Consider the following 21,177-nt stretch of genomic DNA (forward strand, 5'->3'; position numbering starts at 1 on the left):
CCTACAGCCTTAACCACCGTAGGGAAACAACCTTACAGTAAATAATGGCAGTATGTTTAGAAAGCCAAAATTATGATTCATAAAAAAAAGCTAAATTACCTTCATTACTTTCTTTCTGTGCCTCCTCAGGTTTTCCATCATCTCTGTGGTAAGAACTCTCCTGATTTTCTTCTTCTGATCTACTCTGCTCTTGATCCAAAGTTGGTTCTTTAACATCAGGAAATATGTTGCATATGAGATATTCTTCTAAATCTCCTGTGACTTTCTCATCAACCATTTTGAATATCTCAGATTGCCATCCTGTTTTATTTTCATCAAACTTCAAATGTCTTCCTCCACAATCCTTTATTAACTGAGGAATCGATTTATTCATGAAATAAGAACTAATCATTGATGTGTATGTCTCTTCATCCGTCGTGATCACTATAGTGCGTTTAATGGCTTCGCCACTGAATTCTTCTAGCACATGCTTCACTCTGTATCTGTCCTCTTCAGTGAAGTCATTGTGCTGTAGTACGAGTATGAACACATGAGGTCCTGGAGCTGACATGTTCACACACTCTCTCACTGTCTGTGTTATTTGACCAGATGACACATGTGGCTGGAGCAGCTGAGGATTGATGATGATGCTCACAAATCTGTCTTTCAATCCTGTGCCAACTTTCTGCCTGTGCTGATGGAGCTTCCTGTCCACTGAAGTAGGTTCACTGTCAAATATATCTTCCCCTAATATGAAGTTCCCCACTCGATTGTTTTCTGACACACTCTTTCCAAGCAGAACAATCCTCAGATCAGAACCTGAAACACACAAGAGACAACCAAATCAGCCTAATGACTCTTTGACATAACTTTGTAATTTCTCTAAACATACACAGATATCAAAGGTGTTTCCTCCAAGAAGGCAGGGGAAGCAGTGTCTCCTCAAAAAATTGGCTGAAAAATGAATCAATATTACAAAATAAAACAAAAATTAATAAATTATAATTTGATGTGATTGGTCTTGGAGTTATCACTCAGATACACACTTTGAAGTCCATGCAGAGACCCCTCAAGTTAGAAATTTTACTTTTATACACAGTGAACTCAATAGAAGCTTTTTAATATTTTTTAATTATTTGATCTTTTTTTAGATTTTTCCTATTGTATTTATGGTCTTGGACAGGAAAATCAACTCTTAGACCTTTATATACTTTGTATAAATGTGCTTTAAAAGTATTTGACAAGAATATCATAATTATTAACAAGTGTTTTTTTTTTTTTTTTTTTTGCTCTTGTTCTACAAGTGTTGTTTAATGTTTAAAGGTCCCATATCGTACACATTTCTGGAGGTTTATTTTATTTGTTGATGTCCTTAAGAATACATATTTGCGGTATAAGTGCCAAAATCCATCTCAATATATTTTTACAGCTCCTTTTTTAGGAGCTCTGTCAAAAACAGGTCGATTTTGGCCCATCTAATTAATATTCATGAGCCTCTCATCTGATTGGCCTGTTGTTTTCTGAGTGACGCACAACCAGGCCAATCACAGGTAACTACGGTCATGTATGCTGTAAGCGTAAGCGAGCTCAGAGCAATAGAGAGAGCTGATACTCAACAGGATATTTTAGAATGATCATTAATGTTTTTTCTTTTACAAACACCGAATGCAGTAAGCTACATAACTGTTGCTTTAGTAAAGCCCCTTTCACAATGCGCGCTGATTCTGGAAAATTACGGGAACTGTGTGAACCAAAGCCAGAACCTAAAGGCAGTGTTGTAGTAATGATGCACGTTATCAAGCGACTCTTCACAACGAAAAATAACGTTACGTGCAAAGTGGAATGAAGCAGCGATCATCAGGCAGAGCCAGCTCCTCACTATCAGCGCCGAAGCACAGTTTGTTCAGGTTAGTTTCAGTTTAGTGAAACGTACGCGTCGCATTACATCCAAACGTCACATGTCTTTATTGTTTGTGTGCAAAGCACGCACAGATTCCGGAAAACAACTGTGAATGAACCAAATTAAACAATTCCGGAACAAATCGTGGGACACATTATGCGTGTATTTACCGGAATCGCTGTGTGAAAGAGGCTGAAGTTGACGTGCCGCTGGTCTATATTCACGTTGTTCTGAAGCCTGTGTAATGATCGTAGCTTGACATCTATCTACTGAACAGGGTTTTCTCCACTTGTTTTCCTGTTGTTGTTGCTCAGTAATGGAATGGATGCGTTGTTGTCTGGGGGTTTGACAAAAGGAGGGTGGGACGTTGGTTTGTGACTGAAGGCGGTGACTTGAGTCGATCGGACGTCACATCGTTACGGAAGTCACAGCTGCTCGTGAAAATGAACAGCTACTTTAAGCAGGCTGTGTGCAGTTTACTGTGGATTGACTGTTTTGAAACTCATATGGTAGTTACACAGCCCCTAGACCTTAGTTATCATGAAAAAAGCCAGGAAATTTTGATTTTGACGATATGGGACCTTTAAATTTGTTAATAATTTTGCACTTTCGCCCAAGTTTTTTCTTGTACTAAAATATAAGACAAAATAGAGCTTCAGCAAGAGTTGATTGTGCAGTGAATTTTAGAGTTACTGATTTTGGTCAATTAGATTTAAGAGTTGCCAATAACTGATAATAATTCACCAATTAATATTAGACAGTGTCCTACCTTAGCACAATTTAAGTTACATTTGAAAATATGGTTTACAATGATTCAGGTCTCTGACCATTAGGCATTTAAGTATATTGAAATTGTTACATAACTTTGAGTTTTGAAAAGTTTATAATTGAAGGGTGATGTTTTGTTGTATTTATAGGGGATGTCTTGTAGAAATTTGGATTGTAGTTTCTATGTAGGGTGTTATACTCCTTATCTTTTAAACTCCGTATGAACATGGTATTATTCAGGGCCCTCATTTATCAATGGTGCGTACGGACAGATTTGTGCGTAGTGAGTGCGTAAGAACAATTTCACGCAAAGTGTGGGATTCACCAAGTTGTACTTATACGTAGAAATGTGTGTAAATATAAGCACACCTCTGAGCATGCTTACGCAGATAATCTAGTGGTAGAATAGCGACACTACAAATAAAAAGCATTTAAGAGTGTCACAGTAAGCATTAAGCAATCCACATATGTCCTGTGTTTCCTTTAAAACACTCAATTTATAATTTGTCTAGTTTTAAACATGATGCTTAATTGGTGTCAAACCCTATAAAAGACAGATGTGAAGAGATCGGCGGAAGATGGCGGCGTGAACGGCTGCATAATCAGTAGCTCCCGATAGTCAGACAGATTCAACCCCTGAAATTCAAATTCTTGACTCGCATTCTGATGTAAAATGAGTGGGGGTACCAAAACAAAGACTCGTAGAATTCTTAATAGTCAAACAAAGGGGAATGAGCAAAGTATGATCGACAACACAGGTGTTTCGCCTGGTGACCGTGAGGAAGCTAAGCTAACACGGGAAGGCGAACAGCCTAAGTCCCACTTGAAACTATAAGCATCCAAATCAATGACTTGAGAAAAGAAATGAAGACCGAATTAAGATCATTTACAGAAGAATTCAAGAACAGCATGAAACAGGAGTTCGCCCAATTCAAACATGAGATAAATGAAAAACTGACAACGAACACTTGCGAAATTCAAAAACAACAAGGTAGGCTTACCGAGGCAGAAAAACGAATCGAACAGCTGGAGACGTGGTCTATCGAGGCGAATGCTGCTCTGCTGAAAACACTCCGAAAGAACCGAGAAATGCAAGAGAAACTGACTGACATTGAATCGAGAGCACGCAGAAACAACATTCGAATCTACGGAATTCCGGAGGGTGCAGAGGATGGAAGTTCAGTCGCTCAGTTCGTGGATGCACTCCTCAAAAAAGAATTGGGACTTGACATTGACCTCCAAATCCAACGCGCACACCGAGCTTTGCTCCCAAAGCCGAATTCAAACTCGCCTCCACGATCTATCATTGCTAATTTCCTTCAGTTCGCGGTTAAAGAAACTGTTCTGAAACTGGCTTGGCAAAAACGGATACAGGTGCAGAGTCGTCCGATTTCGTTCGATCACGACTACGCAACAGAAATAATGCAAAAACGAAAAGGATACAATGGCATAAAGAAAGTGCTAAAAGAAGAGAAGATACTGTTTCAGACTCCCTTCACGAAAATACGCATTCATTGGAGCGATGGAGTACGGACGTACAACACCCCTGAGGAAGCGGAGAAAGACATGATGGGCCGCGGGATCATCAGGACGTCAGCGACGAATAACGATGGAGGAAGTGCAACGGATCCCAGAATCGACCCTCTGGAAGAACGGCTACAAAACTGCATGACCTGGCAAAGCACTGGCAACAAAGACTCGGAGAGGAACCTACGAGTTCGACAAAAGCTTCAAGAATTCCAACGCATGTCACCAAATTAACAGAGGAAATGCGAACTGCTGAGCACCTGTTGTGGTGAGATCCAGAGTAATTCATCAATCTTTAGATATCCCATGTAAAATGAAACAGAGTTTGAAACAGTAATTTTGACTGTTAGGGAGGAATGCAACATTTCATTTATTTCGTTTTACTTAATTTCGTTGGACTTTAACTAGAGTTTGTGGTGAGTAGCATATTTGGGATACGCTGCTTCATGCACCTAGGGCGGGCCCCTTCTTCAAAGGCTAGCCCCGCATACCTCCAACGGGACTTGCTAGGTGAATAAGTACACCCGTTTTTATTTTTTTTTTATTTTTTTATTTTTTTTTATTCTCTCACTTGTATTTTCACTGTTCAGGAAGTTTAAGATACACTGCAGTTGAAATGTGTTTTTTGTTGTGTTCTGAAGTGTACAGTTCTCGGAATTTTGGAGGGTATTGTGCTGTTTACTTTGTCAATTTAGAAATTAATGAAGATTGTATCACAAAACATAAATGGATTATGTAATCCAGCTAAAAGGGGGAGAGTCTTAGCTAAAATTAAAAAAGAAAAAGCACAGGTGGTGTTTTTGCAGGAGACACATCTTTCGCAACAGGAGCATGAAAAGTTAAAGAAACTTGGTTATAGAAACTGTTTTTATAGCTCCTTTAAAACAGGACATAGGAGAGGAGTGGCAGTTCTTATCCCTAACTCAGTCTGCTTTGAATACTGTAAGGAAATAAGTGACAAGGAAGGAAGATATATTGTAGTAAAGGGCAAAATTGAGAATACACTGGTTACATTGGTCAATGTATATGCCCCACCTGAAAGTGATCAAAATTTTTTCAAACACCTTTTTGATGTAGTAGCTCAAGAGACAGAGGGGGTTCTAATTTTAGGGGGGATTTTAATGTAGTATTAAACCCGAAACTGGATACCACCAGCCACTGTAATAGAAAAAGACAAATTTCAAAGTGTGTTAGGAACCTCATGGAAGATCTTGGCCTAATTGACGTGTGGAGAGAGATTCACCCACTATCCAGAGATTATACTCATTATTCAGTGCCACATAAAGTCCACTCGCGAATTGATTATTTTTTGATAAGTAAAGAAGATCAACATAAAGTGAAAGAATGTGAAATTGGTGTAGCAGATTTATCAGACCATAGTGTAATAAAATTAAAAATAGACATGAACACTCGAAAAAAGAACACATTGTGGAGACTTAATGTAGGAATATTAAATAATAAGGAAATAGTTAAACAAATAAAAAATGATATTAAATTATATAAGGAGGAGAATGATAAAGGAGATGTTAGCCCCATTTTTGTATGGGACGCTGCTAAGGCAGTTATAAGGGGGAAGATAATAGCAATGACTGCAGCTTTTAAAAAAGCCAGATTAGCAACATATGATAACCTAGTTAAAGAATTACAAACTCTAGAACACAGACATAAAAATAAACAGGACCAAGAGATACATAAACAAATGAGAGAAATAAGGGGAAAGATAAATGATATTTTGAAAAGTGAGTTAGAGAAAAAGTTGAGATACACAAAGCAATCTTATTACGAGTCTGGCCCTAAAAGTACAAAGATACTAGCTCGACAATTAAAGAAACAACAGACGTTGAATACGGTCTACAAAATTCAGGATCCTAAGATGAAGCAATTAGTATATGAACCAGAAAAGATAGAAACTATTTTTGAGAAGTATTATAAATCACTATATTCTCAACCCCCAGCTGTAAATATAGAAAAGATGAAAACATTTCTGGACACACTAGATCTACCCACAATTGGCACAATACAAAATAAATTCCTCACTGCGCCAATCATGATGGAAGAAATAGATAAAGCGATAAGTGGACTAAAAAACAATAAATCTCCAGGCAGTGACGGCCTCCCATCTGAATGGTACAAGATTTTTAGAGAGGATTTAAAACCAATCTTGTTAAGATCTTTAAATGAGACTCTTAAAGAAGGCAAACTCCCCCCATCATGGAGGGACGCTGTCATAACAGTAATCCCAAAAGAGGGTAAAAATAAAGAACTTTGTGATTCATATAGACCAATCTCAATATTAAATGTGGACTATAAACTATATACTTCAATTCTCTGTAAAAGGATTGAAACATTTTTACCCGACCTAATTGATGAGGACCAAACTGGTTTTATCAAGAACCGACAAACACATGATAACATAAGGAGAACATTACATGTCATAGATAAAATTACAGAGAACCATGAATGTGCAGCTATTTTGAGCCTTGATGCAGAAAAGGCATTTGATAGTGTCAATTGGGCCTTTCTGTACCAGGTGCTTGAACGATTTGGTTTTAGTGAAAACTCAATACAGTGTATTAGAACAATTTATTCAGAACCAAGAGCCAGAATTAAGGTAAATGGAAATTTGACAGCCAGTTTTAATTTATATAGGGGTACGAGACAGGGCTGTTGTTTAAGCCCTACTCTTTTTGCTCTTTACATCGAGCCTTTGGCTCAAGCAGTTAGGCAAAGTGAGAACTTGAGTGGGATAAGAATTGGAGGAGAACATCATGTAATTGGGTTGTTTGCTGATGATGTAATTATCTATCTTAGGGAGCCTGGAACTGCTCTCCCTGTACTTATGAATCTACTGCTAGAGTTTGGTAAATTATCTGGTTATAAGATAAATGTTTCAAAAACTCAGGTTTTAACATTTAATTTCTCCCCTTCACAATTAATTAGGCAAACTTGTAATCTAAAATGGGAGGCAAAATATATAAAATATCTTGGGGTAATTCTGACCAAAGAATATTCAGAACTCTATCATAAAAATTATAATATCATTAATAAAAACATCCAAAGAGATATCGAGAGATGGTCAACTCTACCTATGGAATTTAGTTCAAGAATAGAGGTAGTGAAAATGAATATTGTTCCGAGATTACTGTATCTTTTTCAGGCTCTGCCGGTAATGATTCCTAAGAATCAGTTCAGGGCTTGGGACAAGACAATTTCAAGATTTGTCTGGGAAGGGAAAAAACCTCGAATAAAATACACAACGTTACAGCTAGCAAAAGACAAAGGAGGGCTAGCCTTGCCAAATCTACTGGAATATTTTTATGCAGCACAAATTAGGTCTTGTGTTTGCTGGTGTAACCCTAGTTTTACGTCTAAATGGAAAAATATAGAACAGACAAACCAGGGACTGCCTATACAATGTCTTTTAGGTGACAAAGAAAAATTCTTAGCCCTAAAAAATAACCTAGATCAAATAACAGTTAACACACTTGAGGTGTGGTTTAAATTGGTCGAGCGGTATAACCTACAAAACCAGATTATATTGCTGAGATGGGTGTCTTTTGACCATAATTTTAAACCAGGGCTTTTTGATGCTGGTTTCAAAAGATGGGCAAACAAAGGTTTAACTGCATTGTGCACTTTCGTTGCACAAAAACAATTCAAAAGTTTTTCAGAGTTAAAACACAATTATAATTTGGATAATAAAGATTTTTATCGTTATTTACAAATTCGGGATTATTTTGAAAGAGAATATAAAAGAATGGGTACTACTGAATTGAACAAGTTAGTAAAATTGATAACTGAATCCTACACAAGGAATAATCCTAAAATAATTTCTTCTTTCTACCTGGCCCTGAGGGAGAGTGGAAAAGACTCATCTAGCTATATTAAGCAGAAATGGGAAAAAGAATTAGAGGAAGAAATTCCAAATGAAAAATGGTATTTTTCCTGTAAGTCACAGCATACAATTACCTGCTCACGGAGGTGGAAAGAGTTTGCATGGAAAAATTTGGTGCGTTTTTTCATTACTCCTAAAATTAAAAGTAAACAATTATCTACATCACAACTATGCTGGAGGATGTGCGGTCAGGTCGATGTTGACCATTTTCATATTTTCTGGAGTTGTACAAAGATATTACCTTTTTGGAACATGGTTTTATCGGAGTTTAAAAAGATCTTAGGATATGAAGTACCAAGAGATTTTATAACATTGTATCTTGGAAATTTTGCAGACATTGTGTTGAAAGAAGATGTGTATCTTGTAAATATATTAAGTGTAGCATGTAAGAAGAGCATCACCAGGCATTGGTATAAGCAAGACACCCCCTCACTTGGTGAATGGATAGAAATTGTTAAAGAAATATGTAATATGGAAGAATTGACTTTTATTTTGAGACTCAAAAAGGACTTGTTTCTAAAATATTGGAAGAAATGGACTGAATACTGTAATATAAACAACCACTGAATATAAATAATGTACAAGTACAAATTAGAATTTTATGCATACTTGTTAAAAAACAGAATGTATACCCCCTACTGTATTTGTTTTATTTGGATTTTTTTTTTGTTTCTTTCTTTTCCTTTGATGTAAAAATGTTCCATAAAAAAAAAAGTAAAAAAAAAAAAAAAAAGACAGATGTGAAATATATTTGTTTCAGTGCAATGGCTTATCTTGCGTTATTGGAAGACTTGGCAAACAATGCGCTCCGCAGAGAGCGTGTGCTGTGACACGTTTTTTAGCCAATAATTTAATATCAAACCTTATTTTTATTTTTTTTATTTTTCTGGGACAGTTCTCTCCTCAGACCCAACGGAATTAACTGCATTGGTGACATTCTCCCATGCAGCATTTTTTCTTTTATTTGTAATTCCTCCTGCAGTGAATGAACTAAACAATATCTGTTGGTTGGATTCAACTTCATTTACAAGTATCTCTAATTCTGTGTTTGTGAAGTTCCTCTTCTTTGCTCTCTTTGCCATTATTGCAGTGAGGAAAAAACACAATCACGTAATTTTAAAAGGGAAGTGTTGTCACCATATATGGTTAATTGGAGGCGTTTCCGAATGCTAATGACCATGAATGTGAACGAGCATGGTACTTACGCACATGTGGTATTTATCAACAATGACTGCTTACTCATGTGCGTAAGAACTGCGTGCGCACGTTTGATAAATGCGGATTTTCTTGTACTTAGGCACATTCTAAATTTCATTCGTTGGACAAAATATAGAACCTTTTCTACGCACTGTTGATAAATGAGGGCCCAGATGTTTTTGTTACATAGGGACAAAGATGGTAGATGGAATTTAGCTCTGTAGCTTAGTCTGGGCAGTTTTTGACTGACCATTGTATCTGTGAAATAACTAATTTATTAAATGTAATACTCTTACTTTTTGGAATTTACACTGCAATCCAGATTACATGTAATATTTTATTACCTAGCTCTGTCTGTGCATACATTAGGAAAGTTCATGCATAGACCAATCATTGCACTTGATTAGATTTTTTTTTTTTTTTTTTTCTTGATTCTTATGCATCTTGGATGGCCTGAGGGGGAGTAAATTAACAGCATATTGTCATTTTTGGGTGAACTGTCCCTTTTAACTTAACTCCCCTTATTGTGATTAGTTCTTGATTTTTCATTAGTTAGAGCATCATGTTACTGTTTTGCTAACCAATGTGACAAGTTAATGGAAAAGAGCTTACTCAAAAGATTGACTCAACTATAAATCAGATAAATCTTTCTGCAAAATTGTGAGAAAACTATTTCTACATTCTGATGAAGATGCATAAGCAAAAAAGATACACTCACCGCCTGTCTGAATCTGCTGCTTTAAATATTTGATTTCATCCTCCATTTTCTTCAGTTTCTCTTCATATTTCTCCTCTGTTTGACGCCTGACTCTGTTCTTTTGAGCTTTCACGTACGTCTGTTGTGAATATGGTTCAGTCTCCATGTTCTCTAAATAATTCAGTAGATCTGGGATCTGTCGTGAGTCTTCATGATCTTTTAAACTCATCACACAGTATCGACCTCCGCAACGACTGATTAAACTCTGACATTCTGTGCTGAATTTTATGTTTGTCACTGGTCCTTCAATAGTGACATCATTGATAAACATTACTATGAAATGCTCTCTGGAATAAAAGTTCTTCTGGATTTTCTCTATTTCTGCTTTGTCTTCATCAGTAAGTAGACCACCAGGAATAATGAACAGGAAAGCATGAACTCCAGGATCACAGAGAGACACACAGCGGAGAGTCTGCCGCATCACTTCCTCCTCTGAGAGTCGATTGAGAGCTGGAAGCTCCACCACACTGATCTGACGACCTTGAACCTTCTCTTTCTTCACACACTCTTTACTGCTCTGTCTGTGATGTGAAAATTTTATTTTTTTTTCTCGTAAAAGTTTGGACATCGAGACTTTGCATGTTGAATCACTTCCACACAGCACCAGGTTCAGCTTCTGTTTTCTAGAGAAATTTGCTCGCACTGAAAAAATATCAAAGGCATTAGACTTCCTTAAACAACAAGCACATTTGAGAATATGAAAATGTTAGCTTCCAATAAGTTCATCAACTTACAGTTGGAGCGAATCCACTCCCTTACATCAACTGTTTGAAAAAAAAAAAAGAAAACTATGAATGTACAAAATAGTAAAGCTTTATTTTGTCATTCCAAATGTTAACTTTGCAACAGCTTTTGTTTTCGTTGATGATGCTTTTATTTGGTAAGATTTTTTTAGTTGTTGTTGTTGTTGATCCAAAGCATTAACAGCTTTTCCCGGTAACGCTTTAGATTACAGCCCGCAAAGAACTACGTAAGTAAACTGAATTTACGGTGTAAGTTTCTGTAATTATAGTGTACCTATATATAACGAACATGTAGGTATAAGGGAAGAATATGTTAAATTTGGGTAATTAGGGGGTAACAAACCAGATATGCAACATGCAAAGAACTACATAACTATACTGAAATTACGGTGTACGTTTCTGTAATTATAGTGTACCTATTAAAGAACGTGCATGTAGGTATAAGGGAAGAATGTGATAAATTTGGGTAATTAGGGGGTAACAACTCAGATATGCAACCTGCAAAGAACTACATAAGTATACTGAAATTACGGTGTACGTTTCTGTAATTATAATGTACCTACAGTATTAAAGCACGTACGTGTAGGGAGAACATATGTTACATTTTGATAATTGGAATAACAACCAGATATGCGACCTGCAAAAAACTGTAAGCAAACCTAAGTTACGGTGTTAACAGGTATCTTTATTACTGTGCCAGGCATAAATCATACGTTTGGTGTATCTACACGTAAGCTTTTTTAAATTACTGGTAAAATACACTCTTGTTCCATGTAATTACAGGGTAAGTGCGCCATCTGCGGGCTGTAAATTAAAGTGGCGATTGTTCCACTCTTGTTCAAAGAAGTTACAGGGTAGGTACACAATACATAGAAATGTGACCTCATAATAATTCATAGGTATTTTACGTAAAATGTGGTTCTACAAAACATACATTTATTTACGTTTTTACAGACACTAAACTATAGGTCTACATAATGTTATCAAGACTACACTTTAAACCCTTAAAATACATAAAATTTCTGCAATCGTTTAATCATTCATGTAATATTCACTTCGTTTGCCGTGGTGGGACACATAAGGCGTTTTCTCTGACATGCTGTGACTAATAACAGAACCATAAAATACACGGAACACGCATCTTAATTACAAAATGAAACAATTTTATTCGTGTGCTGTAACCCAGATCTTCAGAATCCATACGATTTGCGAGGACCAGACCCAATTTCAAGCCTTTATCCGGCGATCTTCATCTGCATCTCGAACAGCGAGTCCAGCAGCATCAGCCATAAACCCGTGCTGTAGTGAATTTTGCGACAGGAAAATCGGACGTTCATTGGCTCTCACCTGCATTCGTCACAGATTACGACATGCCGTTTTTCTGGTGAAATGTGTTGAAATGATGCGTGGGCGCCTTTGAGGAGTGGATCAAGACAATAATCTGAATAATATTTTCAGCAATTAACAATTTAAATTCTGCTCTCATCCTACTGCACCTCAAACCTACAGTATTCCGCCAGAGAGGACTGTGGCTGCAGACGCATCGTTATTTGGATTACTTTTTTGTACAGCTGTTGACATTTTTGCAATAAATAAATGATTATGATTGCACTTTCCTGTCTTTTATATTTTTATTACTGTACAGTCATAGTTAACGTTAGGTTTAGTGGTAGGAGTGAGATTAGCAACTTTAAAAAATATGTTCAGATATATTTTAGATATATTTTCAGATTGTGCGTATATGTATTGTACCTACTCTGTAACTTCGTTGAACAAGGGGGTAACAATCGCCACTTTAATTTACAGCCCGCAGATGTCTACTTACCCTGTAACTTCTTTGAACAAGAGCGGAACAATCGCCACTTTAATTTACAGCCCGCAGATGGCGCACTTACCCTGTAATTAAATGCAACAAGAGTGTATTTTACCATTTATTTAAAAAAGCTTACGTGTAAATACACCAAACGTATGATTTATGCCTGGCACAGTAATAGAGATACCTGTTAACACCGTAACGTAGGTTTGCTTACAGTTTTTTGCAGGTCGCATATCTGGTTGTTATTCCAATTATCAAAATGTAACATATGTTCTCCCTACACGTACGTGCTTTAATACTGTAGGTACACTATAATTACAGAAACGTACACCGTAATTTCAGTATAGTTATGTAGTTCTTTGCATGTTGCATATCTGGTTTGTTACCCCCTAATTACCCAAATTTAACATATTCTTCCCTTATACCTACATGTTCGTTATATATAGGTACACTATAAATACAGAAACTACACCGTAAATTCAGTTTACTTACGTAGTTCTTTGTGGGCTGTAATCTAAAGCGTTACCCTTTTCCCTGTTTCTAAATTCATTCTTGTGTCCTTGTTCCTGTTCATTGAGTTTTTTCTATTTGCATTATGTACATGTATACTTTATTCAATGAGAATGATTCGCAGTGCAGTTTTGTATAGTTATTGTATCTCATTAACATAATAAGAAGAGAAATTCTAAAAACGTACTCAGACTTTCTTCACTTCTCTTGCTCTGTTCGGGTTTTCCATCATCTTTGTAATAAGAACACACTTTGTTTTTTTCTTCTGATCTGACTGAACCATCAGATCTGCTCTGCTCTTCATCCCCTGATGTTCCTTCAACATCTTCATATATATCACATGTAAGATATTGTTCCTGGCTTTCCTGAATCATCTTATCAACCGTCTTGAATATGTCAGATTGCCATTCTGGGTTTTCTTTTTCAAACTCAATATGTCCTCCTCCACACTCCTTTATAAACTGATAAGTAACTGTATGCATTTGTGACGTTGTCCCTTTATCAGTCATGAGAACAATGGTGCGTTTAATTGCTTCTTCACTGAATTTTTTCAGTACAAATTTCACTCTTCTCATGTCCTCCTGAGTGAAGTCTTTATACTGCAGTATGACTATGAACGCATGAGGTCCTGGAGCAGACATCTCCACACACTCTCTCACTGTCTGTTCAATCTGATGATTTGAGATGTTTAGATCCAGCAGATGAAGAGTGTTAATGATTTTAACGTGTCTGTCCTTCACTGTTCCACCAACTACTGTCACATTGTGCTGCTGTATAGATGTACCACTCTCACACACATCTATTCCCAGGATGGAGTTGCTGACTCTGCTGTTTTCTGATACATTCTTCCCCAAAAGAATAATCCTCAGATCACACACTGAAACACAGATAAACACTTCATGCAAAAATAGAATCACTCAAAATATTTAATATACTGGTTTTATAACCATTTAAATTAAGAAATGTAAATGGATAAAAGGCTGGGCTCTGATTCATATAGAATAATTTAATTAATTTGATTTCACATTGTTTACATTATAATGAAGTTAGAGTACAAAACAACAACAAATATATATTTCAGCAGAAAGAACCACAATTTCACAATATTTAAAATAAATAAATAAATAAAAGTCTGGAGTTATAATATAACTATAATAGACTTACTGTTAGGACGATCTCCATACGGACTTTGTCGCCTTTGGCTCTCTGAAAATAACATCACCCAATAGTATCAGATGTGATGACTATAACATGAAACACTGATCAAGACTGACTGGATTTAGTGAATATGTTCAAAACATGTCGAGGTTATGATGATAAGCATTTAGAACATTGGGTTGTACTTTAGAATGTCAGATAATGTAACCATGTAGGAAATAAAAAAGGACAAATTAATAGCACCATAATAACATTTCACTATTAACTAAAATGGATACAAAAATAACTAAAGTGAAAAACAATATTAACTAAAGTGAAAGATCTTTTAAGTTTTAAAAGAGTTGTGATGTCTAGTGATAAGTAAAATCAGATGCATTAATGTTCTAATTATTAATTATAGTTAACATTTATTTAATAAAACTACTCTCATTTACTTACTGTTTATCTAATAGGGAACTAATTATTAGTTTGTTTTCAAAGTAAAAGTAGCTAATAGTAGTAAGTGAAGTGATAATGTAGTACTACTCACTGTCCTGCATCACTTCTTGATCAGTTTGTTACCAATTAATGACGGACCATTATATAAAACTGGCACATTTTGTCAGGGTTGTGTGCAGGACGAGACGAGACGAGAGACAAGATTAACAATTAACAATATATTTTATATAACACTTCAAGAAGAACAATGCAGGAACAGGCAGGACTGAAACCAAAAATGACAAAATGACAGGGGGAGACCAGATGAACAGACAGGACTGTGACATTACACCCCCCTCCGAAAAGGCGCGTCCTCGCGCCGTGGGGAACAACAAAAAAAAAAAAAAAAAAAAAAAAAAAAGAGAAGGGGAGCGAAAAAACAGAGTCCATGTGGGAGGAGGCTTTGGCGGAGGACGGCACCCCTGGAGGGGGACAACAAACAAAGTCCAGGGGGGCGACGAAGGTGGGAGGAGCCAGGGAAGAAACAGGAGGGACCCGGAGCAGGAGGCACAGAGCAAGACCCAGGCCACAGCCATGAAGATCCATGGTGGAGCCGACGGAGGGAGGAGCCATGGTGGAGGATGGGCTGACGACTCCAGGGGTCCGACCGACAGAGGCAGAGCAGGTGAAGGATGAGCCCGAGGCGGAGACGGAGAGCCGAAGATCCTGGGCGACACCGAGGATCCGGAGGGCCAAGGCGGAGCCAGAGGCTCTGGCGACCAAGGCGGAGGCGGAGATCCAGAGGGCCGCGGTGGAGCCAGAGCGACAGAGGACTGAGGTGGAGCCGGGGGGAGGGAGGAGCCCAACGGAGCCGATGGGACGGAGCGACGAGGCGTAGCCAGAGGAGTAGAGTCCGTAGGCGATGGCGGGACGACAACCGACCAAGGCGGAGCCGGAGGGACGAGGAAGCCCGGTGGAGCTGGTGGGCCGACGGGCGACGCTGAAGATGAGGGAGCTGAGAGCCGTGGTGGAGCCGCAGGGTCGGAGGGCCGAGGCGGAGTTCTGGACTCTGAGGCTGGAGGTGGAGATGAGGGATCCTCCAGCCGAGACGCCGATGGAAGCTGGCAGACCTGCGGCGAGCCCACTGCACAGATGGAGGACTGAGGGTGAGCAGGGGGACTGACAGGTGACAGCGGGGTTTCTGGAAGGCTGGATGGAACCAGCAGAGATTCAGGATGGCTGGACGGAACCAGCGGAGATTCAGGATGACTGGACGGAACCAGCGGAGATTCAGGATGACTGGACGGAACCAGCGGAGACTCAGGAGGGCTGGACGGAACCAGCGGAGATTCAGGACGGCTGGACGGAACCAGCGGAGATTCAGGATGGCTGGACGGGACCAGCGGAGATTCAGGACGGCTGGACGGGACCAGCGGAGATTCAGGACGGCTGGACGGAACCAGCGGAGACTCAGGATGGCTGGACGGAACCAGCGGGGATTCAGGATGGCTGGACGGAACCAGCGGGGATCCAGGATTAGGCAGAAGAGGGCGGGTGGGTGGGAAGTTCAGGCAGGCCAGTGTTTCTGAGAAGAAGTCTATTAAATCCCCAGAGTGTTGCTCAAGCTCACCCCCAGTGGTGGTGCAGTGGGCAGGGCTCTCTACCGCCCTCTCTTGCTCCACGCAGCACTCCACCGTAGCAGATGTAGAGGTCGGCTCACGCTCTTGGTCGGAGGTTTTGATCCCATCGGCAGTCCATACTGTGGCCGCTCCGGGCTCAGGCTCTCCGTCCGCGGTGAATGCGGGCTCATACTCTGCATGTCGGGGTGATGTTTGGCTGGGCTCTGGGTCTGGAGTGGGGCTGGTGTCATCCTTCGCGGTCAACGAAGCTCTGCTGGACACCAGCACCCACTCGATGTAACCGGCGAGGCTCTCTCGAGGACCCTCCCCGGACAGCTGCGCTTTAGTGGCGATGTTAAGTCCTGCACGGAAGAACGTGCACAGGCAGCGGTCCGGGTAATGCGTCATCGGCGCGAGGTACATAAAGTCACTTATGTGGTCCTCGAGAGAGCGGTTCCCCTGCTCCAGCAGGATGATGCGGACAGCAGGGATATTCATAAGGGAAAAAAAAATAAAACAAACACTGATTCAAAAAACGGAAAAGAAACGCAGGGGAAGACGCCGTGAACTGTTTTGGGTCGGTCTTTCTGTCAGGGTTGTGTGCAGGACGAGACGAGACGAGAGACAAGATTAACAATTAACAATATATTTTATATAACACTTCAAGAAGAACAATGCAGGAACAGGCAGGATCAGGCAGGAACACTTACACACACGACATCCAACGTTAAAGACCGACAAGAACTGAAGATACAAACAGACTTTTAAAGGGTGACTAGATGATTAAACACAGGTGACACAGATGACTAATTAAACACAGGTGATGGGGATGACAGGCTGATGAGGGTGAAACCAAAAATGACAAAATGACAGGGGGAGACCAGATGAACAGACAGGACTGTGACACATTTCAGCTTTGACATTAAAAGTCAGAAACTTTTGGTAAATATAATTTACTCTCTACCTGTAAGTCAAATAGAAATATAAACACGTTCATCATTAATTTGAATCTTATTTGAATAATTAATATGAAAACATTCTTAACAGCAGTTGGTAGAAATTGTAGAAGACTTACTGATGTCCTCTTGAAGCACTGATGAGACATGTTTCTTTTTAACTGCACCTTGACTGATTATTTCATCCACTTTTTGAAGTATTTGAGAGCGTTGTGTGTTTTGAAGTTGAAGTTGTCCTCCTCCACATTCTGCAGATAGTTGCTGAATAAATTTGTTTTCTTCAGATGTCGGTTCAGTGCTGTGTGTCTCATAATCAGTAGTCAGAATCATTGTGCGCTTCATTGTCTGTTCGCCAAAGCAATTCAACACTGAAGGTAATATGTCTCTATTCTTCTCAGTAAAATCATTGTGCTGCAGCACCAGTATGATCACATCAGGTTCTGGAGGAGACAACTTGGACACATTATGAGTTATTGTTTGTAGTCTGAGTACTGGATTGAGCAGGTGAGTTGTGTTGATGACTGTGATGTGTCTCCTCTCCACTCTTTCACTGAACGTCTCTACATCAGGTTGTGGTGTTTTCTTTCTAAACACATTTTTATTTAAGATTAAGTTTCCAACTCTGTTGTTTTCTGACACGTTCTTCCCCACCAGAACAATCCTCAGATCACTCACTGAAACACACAATACATGTCAACTGGAGTTTTACAATTTCCATTATATTACTTTGAATCAAACAAACAAACAAACAAACAAACAACAGTTTCTGAATTTTTAGATTTTTTTTAGAATTAACATACAAAAATTAAGTCTGGTTTAATTATTTATGGTTTACAACATTTGTTGAGTTTCACATAAAATGCAAGTTATTAATATGCTTTGTCAAACATAGTTTGTTTTGTTTCACTTACTGTTGGGACGAATTTCAAATGGACTTTGGTCTCCCTTGCTTTCTATAAATTAAAATAAATAAATAAATACATGGATAAATAAAACCAATCAATATTAATATCTGCATTATTATCCATACTGACTAGAGGCTGTTTCTAGAACGTTCCCGGCAGGTTAATTTTAGTAGTCATTACCATGTAAACTAATTAAAAATTTGCAGATTTTTTGTAAGTAATTTCTTTTTAACTTGAATTTAGCAGTGAATGTTTAACACTGCTGATCGTCCGAAACGAATGGTTTGGTTAAGGGTTTTGGGGGGTAGGAGTGGGTGAAATTGAATCTGAGGTGCCACACATCTCGTTTGAAATCGCATAAGGTTTAGTTTTTCGCGTTTAAAATATTTACGCCGTGCCTGTATAAAATCTATACATCAGCCCAGTGATTCTTGGGAATTTGGATAAAACAGGTTTTAATTTTCAAAAAAAAAATGTGTTTAATTACACCATCTGAATGTATATTATTATAGACCAAGGTCTTAGCTTTTCAACAATGTACTGGTGTCACCTCCCCATTTTGTATTTTTTTCATAAAATAGGCGTTTTAATTTTTAGCGTTTTACAACGTTTACTTTTTGCTTAAATCAAACAAAAAAAGTTTTTTATTTAACAAATGTATTTTTGTATTAAAAGAAACTATTACTTTAATAACTCAGCAGCACTGACAAAAAATAGTGTAGGCCCCTATGCATATTTATTTAAAAAAATTAAAACTCCCTCTGACGGTGGTGACACTAATCTGACGGTGGTGACAGTGGCCTCATTACAACATAAAATTCCAAAATGTATACCACTCAAGTCAACGCCTTCTTGTTTAACAACTTTATTTAACTATTTGGTCCAACAAATAACAATCCTGAGCACTGTGATAAAATATTTTTCAATTATTTCAACATCGTCAGACAGAAAACCTGACGGTGCACTGTAAACAAAATCTGTAGAAATTACAGTATTACTGGCAGCTGGTTGCCAGTAACTTACTGTAGATTTTAATTTATGCTATTTACTGGCAACAGTTTGTTCAAAGTTAATTGAACATTAAACATTAACAAGTCTTTATCTTTACAGAATAAAACTAAAATAACAGCCTCATGCAAAGCATTCTGGGAACCAAAATCTGAAGGAAAAAAACAGAAAAAGGTTGATGAAGGTTTCTGGTTCCCAGAATGCTTTGCAGTAGGTTGTTATTTTATAGTTTTATTCTGTAAAGACAAAGACTTGTTAATGTTTAATGTTCATTTAACTTTGAACAAACTGTTGCCAGTAAATAACATAAATTAAAAATCTACAGTAAGTTACTGGCAACCAGCTGCAGAACTACAGCAAATTTTTTACAGTGTGGTGACATCTGACGGTGGTGACAAAAACCTACTATTTCACATGATATGCATTAGTTGTTCACATTAGCCATCTTGTTTCCACTCTGTTGCTAGCTACTTCAGACTTGTTTTTAAAAAGTATACATTTATGTCATAATCAAATCTAATATTATTTATACAAAAGAGACGGTGTTGACATGTTATGGTTGCCACAGTAGTAGTGTCCAAAAATATGAACAAGTTTAAGAGAAAATAGCAAATTTACAGGAGCTTGGCTGATCTTGAAGCATGCAGTAGAGCTGAAGATTTGATAATGTGGTCCTCAGGAATGCAGTTGACCTTGTAGTTGCCTGATTTTATTGCCTTTTATAAATATCTGACGGTGGTGACGCATATGTGGGACACATTTTGTGCAACCAAAAATAATTGTAAATATTATTCAAAACACAGTGTTTGTAATTTTTGATACATATTACAATGTACTCTTTTATATAGTAAAATTGTTATTCAATTAAATGATTACTTTTTGCTTTTTTAATCAAGCTGAAATGATTATCTCCTATCTGAGGACAAGTGATTTTGTAGGCAATGGGCCAGATTTGATAATTAAATTAATACAAAATTAAAATAAAACTATAAAAGAACCTTACATATGTGCAACTGACCCTCTGATTATAATCTTGATTCTTTTGATTTATGAAAATGTTCTTCATTTCCAACAGAATGAGCACTTTTCTTGTTAGGACATGTTTTATCCAAATTCCCAAGAATCACTGAGCCGCTTCTTTTCAGGATTTGACTCATTTTGGGTTCGGTTCTGGCTAGAAAGACGTGGACGAGTTTGGGGCCGGCGAACAAATAGGCTACTTATCTGGTCCATACTTTAGTTGTTGATATGGGCCAGATTCAGGCCAGAGGAAATGTCCTGCCTGGGGCAATGTTATGGAACTAACGGAAACGATCGTTTAATCTAGCTAGTTCTACAAGACAGGTTTTTTTTTTTTTTTTTTCCTCAAATAAACGTGTTCATTCGTTGTAATTTGATACTCACGCGGATTTTGCGCCATTTCAGCCGCCGGGGTTCAAAATAAAAGAAGAAATCTGACTAGGGGAGAAAAAAGCGAGAAGAGAAATATAGGCTACATGCGCTTGTCAGAAGAGCATACCCTTATATGGAGCCTGTTTTCAAAGCTATTAATAGTGTGCTTAACTCCGCTCCTGTGGTTAAAATCTCAATCCAGTCAGGTAATACTTGGCAACTCAAAATAATAAGATATCCCATACTTTAATTTTGCGCATGCAAGCACACAGCAGCAGGAGTCTAGAGTATTAATTTCTTTAAAAAATGAAATATACATTTTATCTATGTAAAATTATATTCAGATTTGTGTCAAATATGTGTGGTTTAACACCTTACCCAAAATACGCGTCATTTTACCACCAACTCCTCGATGTTTTCGAAAACGAAAGTAAGATTTACACTGACATAAATGCATTCACTAAGTCCACCACAGGAGGGCGCAGGTTAAACCAGTTATATTTTCCAACCTAATACAGCGCTAGAACAGAATATAAATACTCACACAAAAGCATTTGTACTATACAGATACAGTAATAAAAACGGTGGAAAGACTGGAACACAAACAGTTTATGTTCTATCCAAACCACA

General features: G+C 38.0%; 1 protein-coding gene across 1 annotated transcript; it reads right to left on the reverse strand.

Moving 5' to 3' along the window:
- Positions 1-5,303: 5,303 nt before the first annotated feature.
- On the reverse strand, positions 5,304-20,941 carry LOC141288966 (GTPase IMAP family member 8-like). Its single transcript, XM_073821191.1, has 6 exons — positions 20,926-20,941; positions 17,362-17,916; positions 13,280-13,969; positions 10,758-10,787; positions 9,985-10,665; positions 5,304-5,332 (listed from the first exon to the last, which is right to left on the reverse strand). The coding sequence occupies exons 1-6, from the start codon at positions 20,939-20,941 to the stop codon at positions 5,304-5,306; spliced, it is 2,001 nt and encodes a 666-aa protein (XP_073677292.1).
- Between the last annotated feature and the right edge of the window lie 236 nt (positions 20,942-21,177).

The sequence above is a fragment of the Garra rufa genome, chromosome 1 (assembly GCF_049309525.1).
Source record: "Garra rufa chromosome 1, GarRuf1.0, whole genome shotgun sequence".
Taxonomy (NCBI): Eukaryota; Metazoa; Chordata; class Actinopteri; order Cypriniformes; family Cyprinidae; genus Garra; species Garra rufa.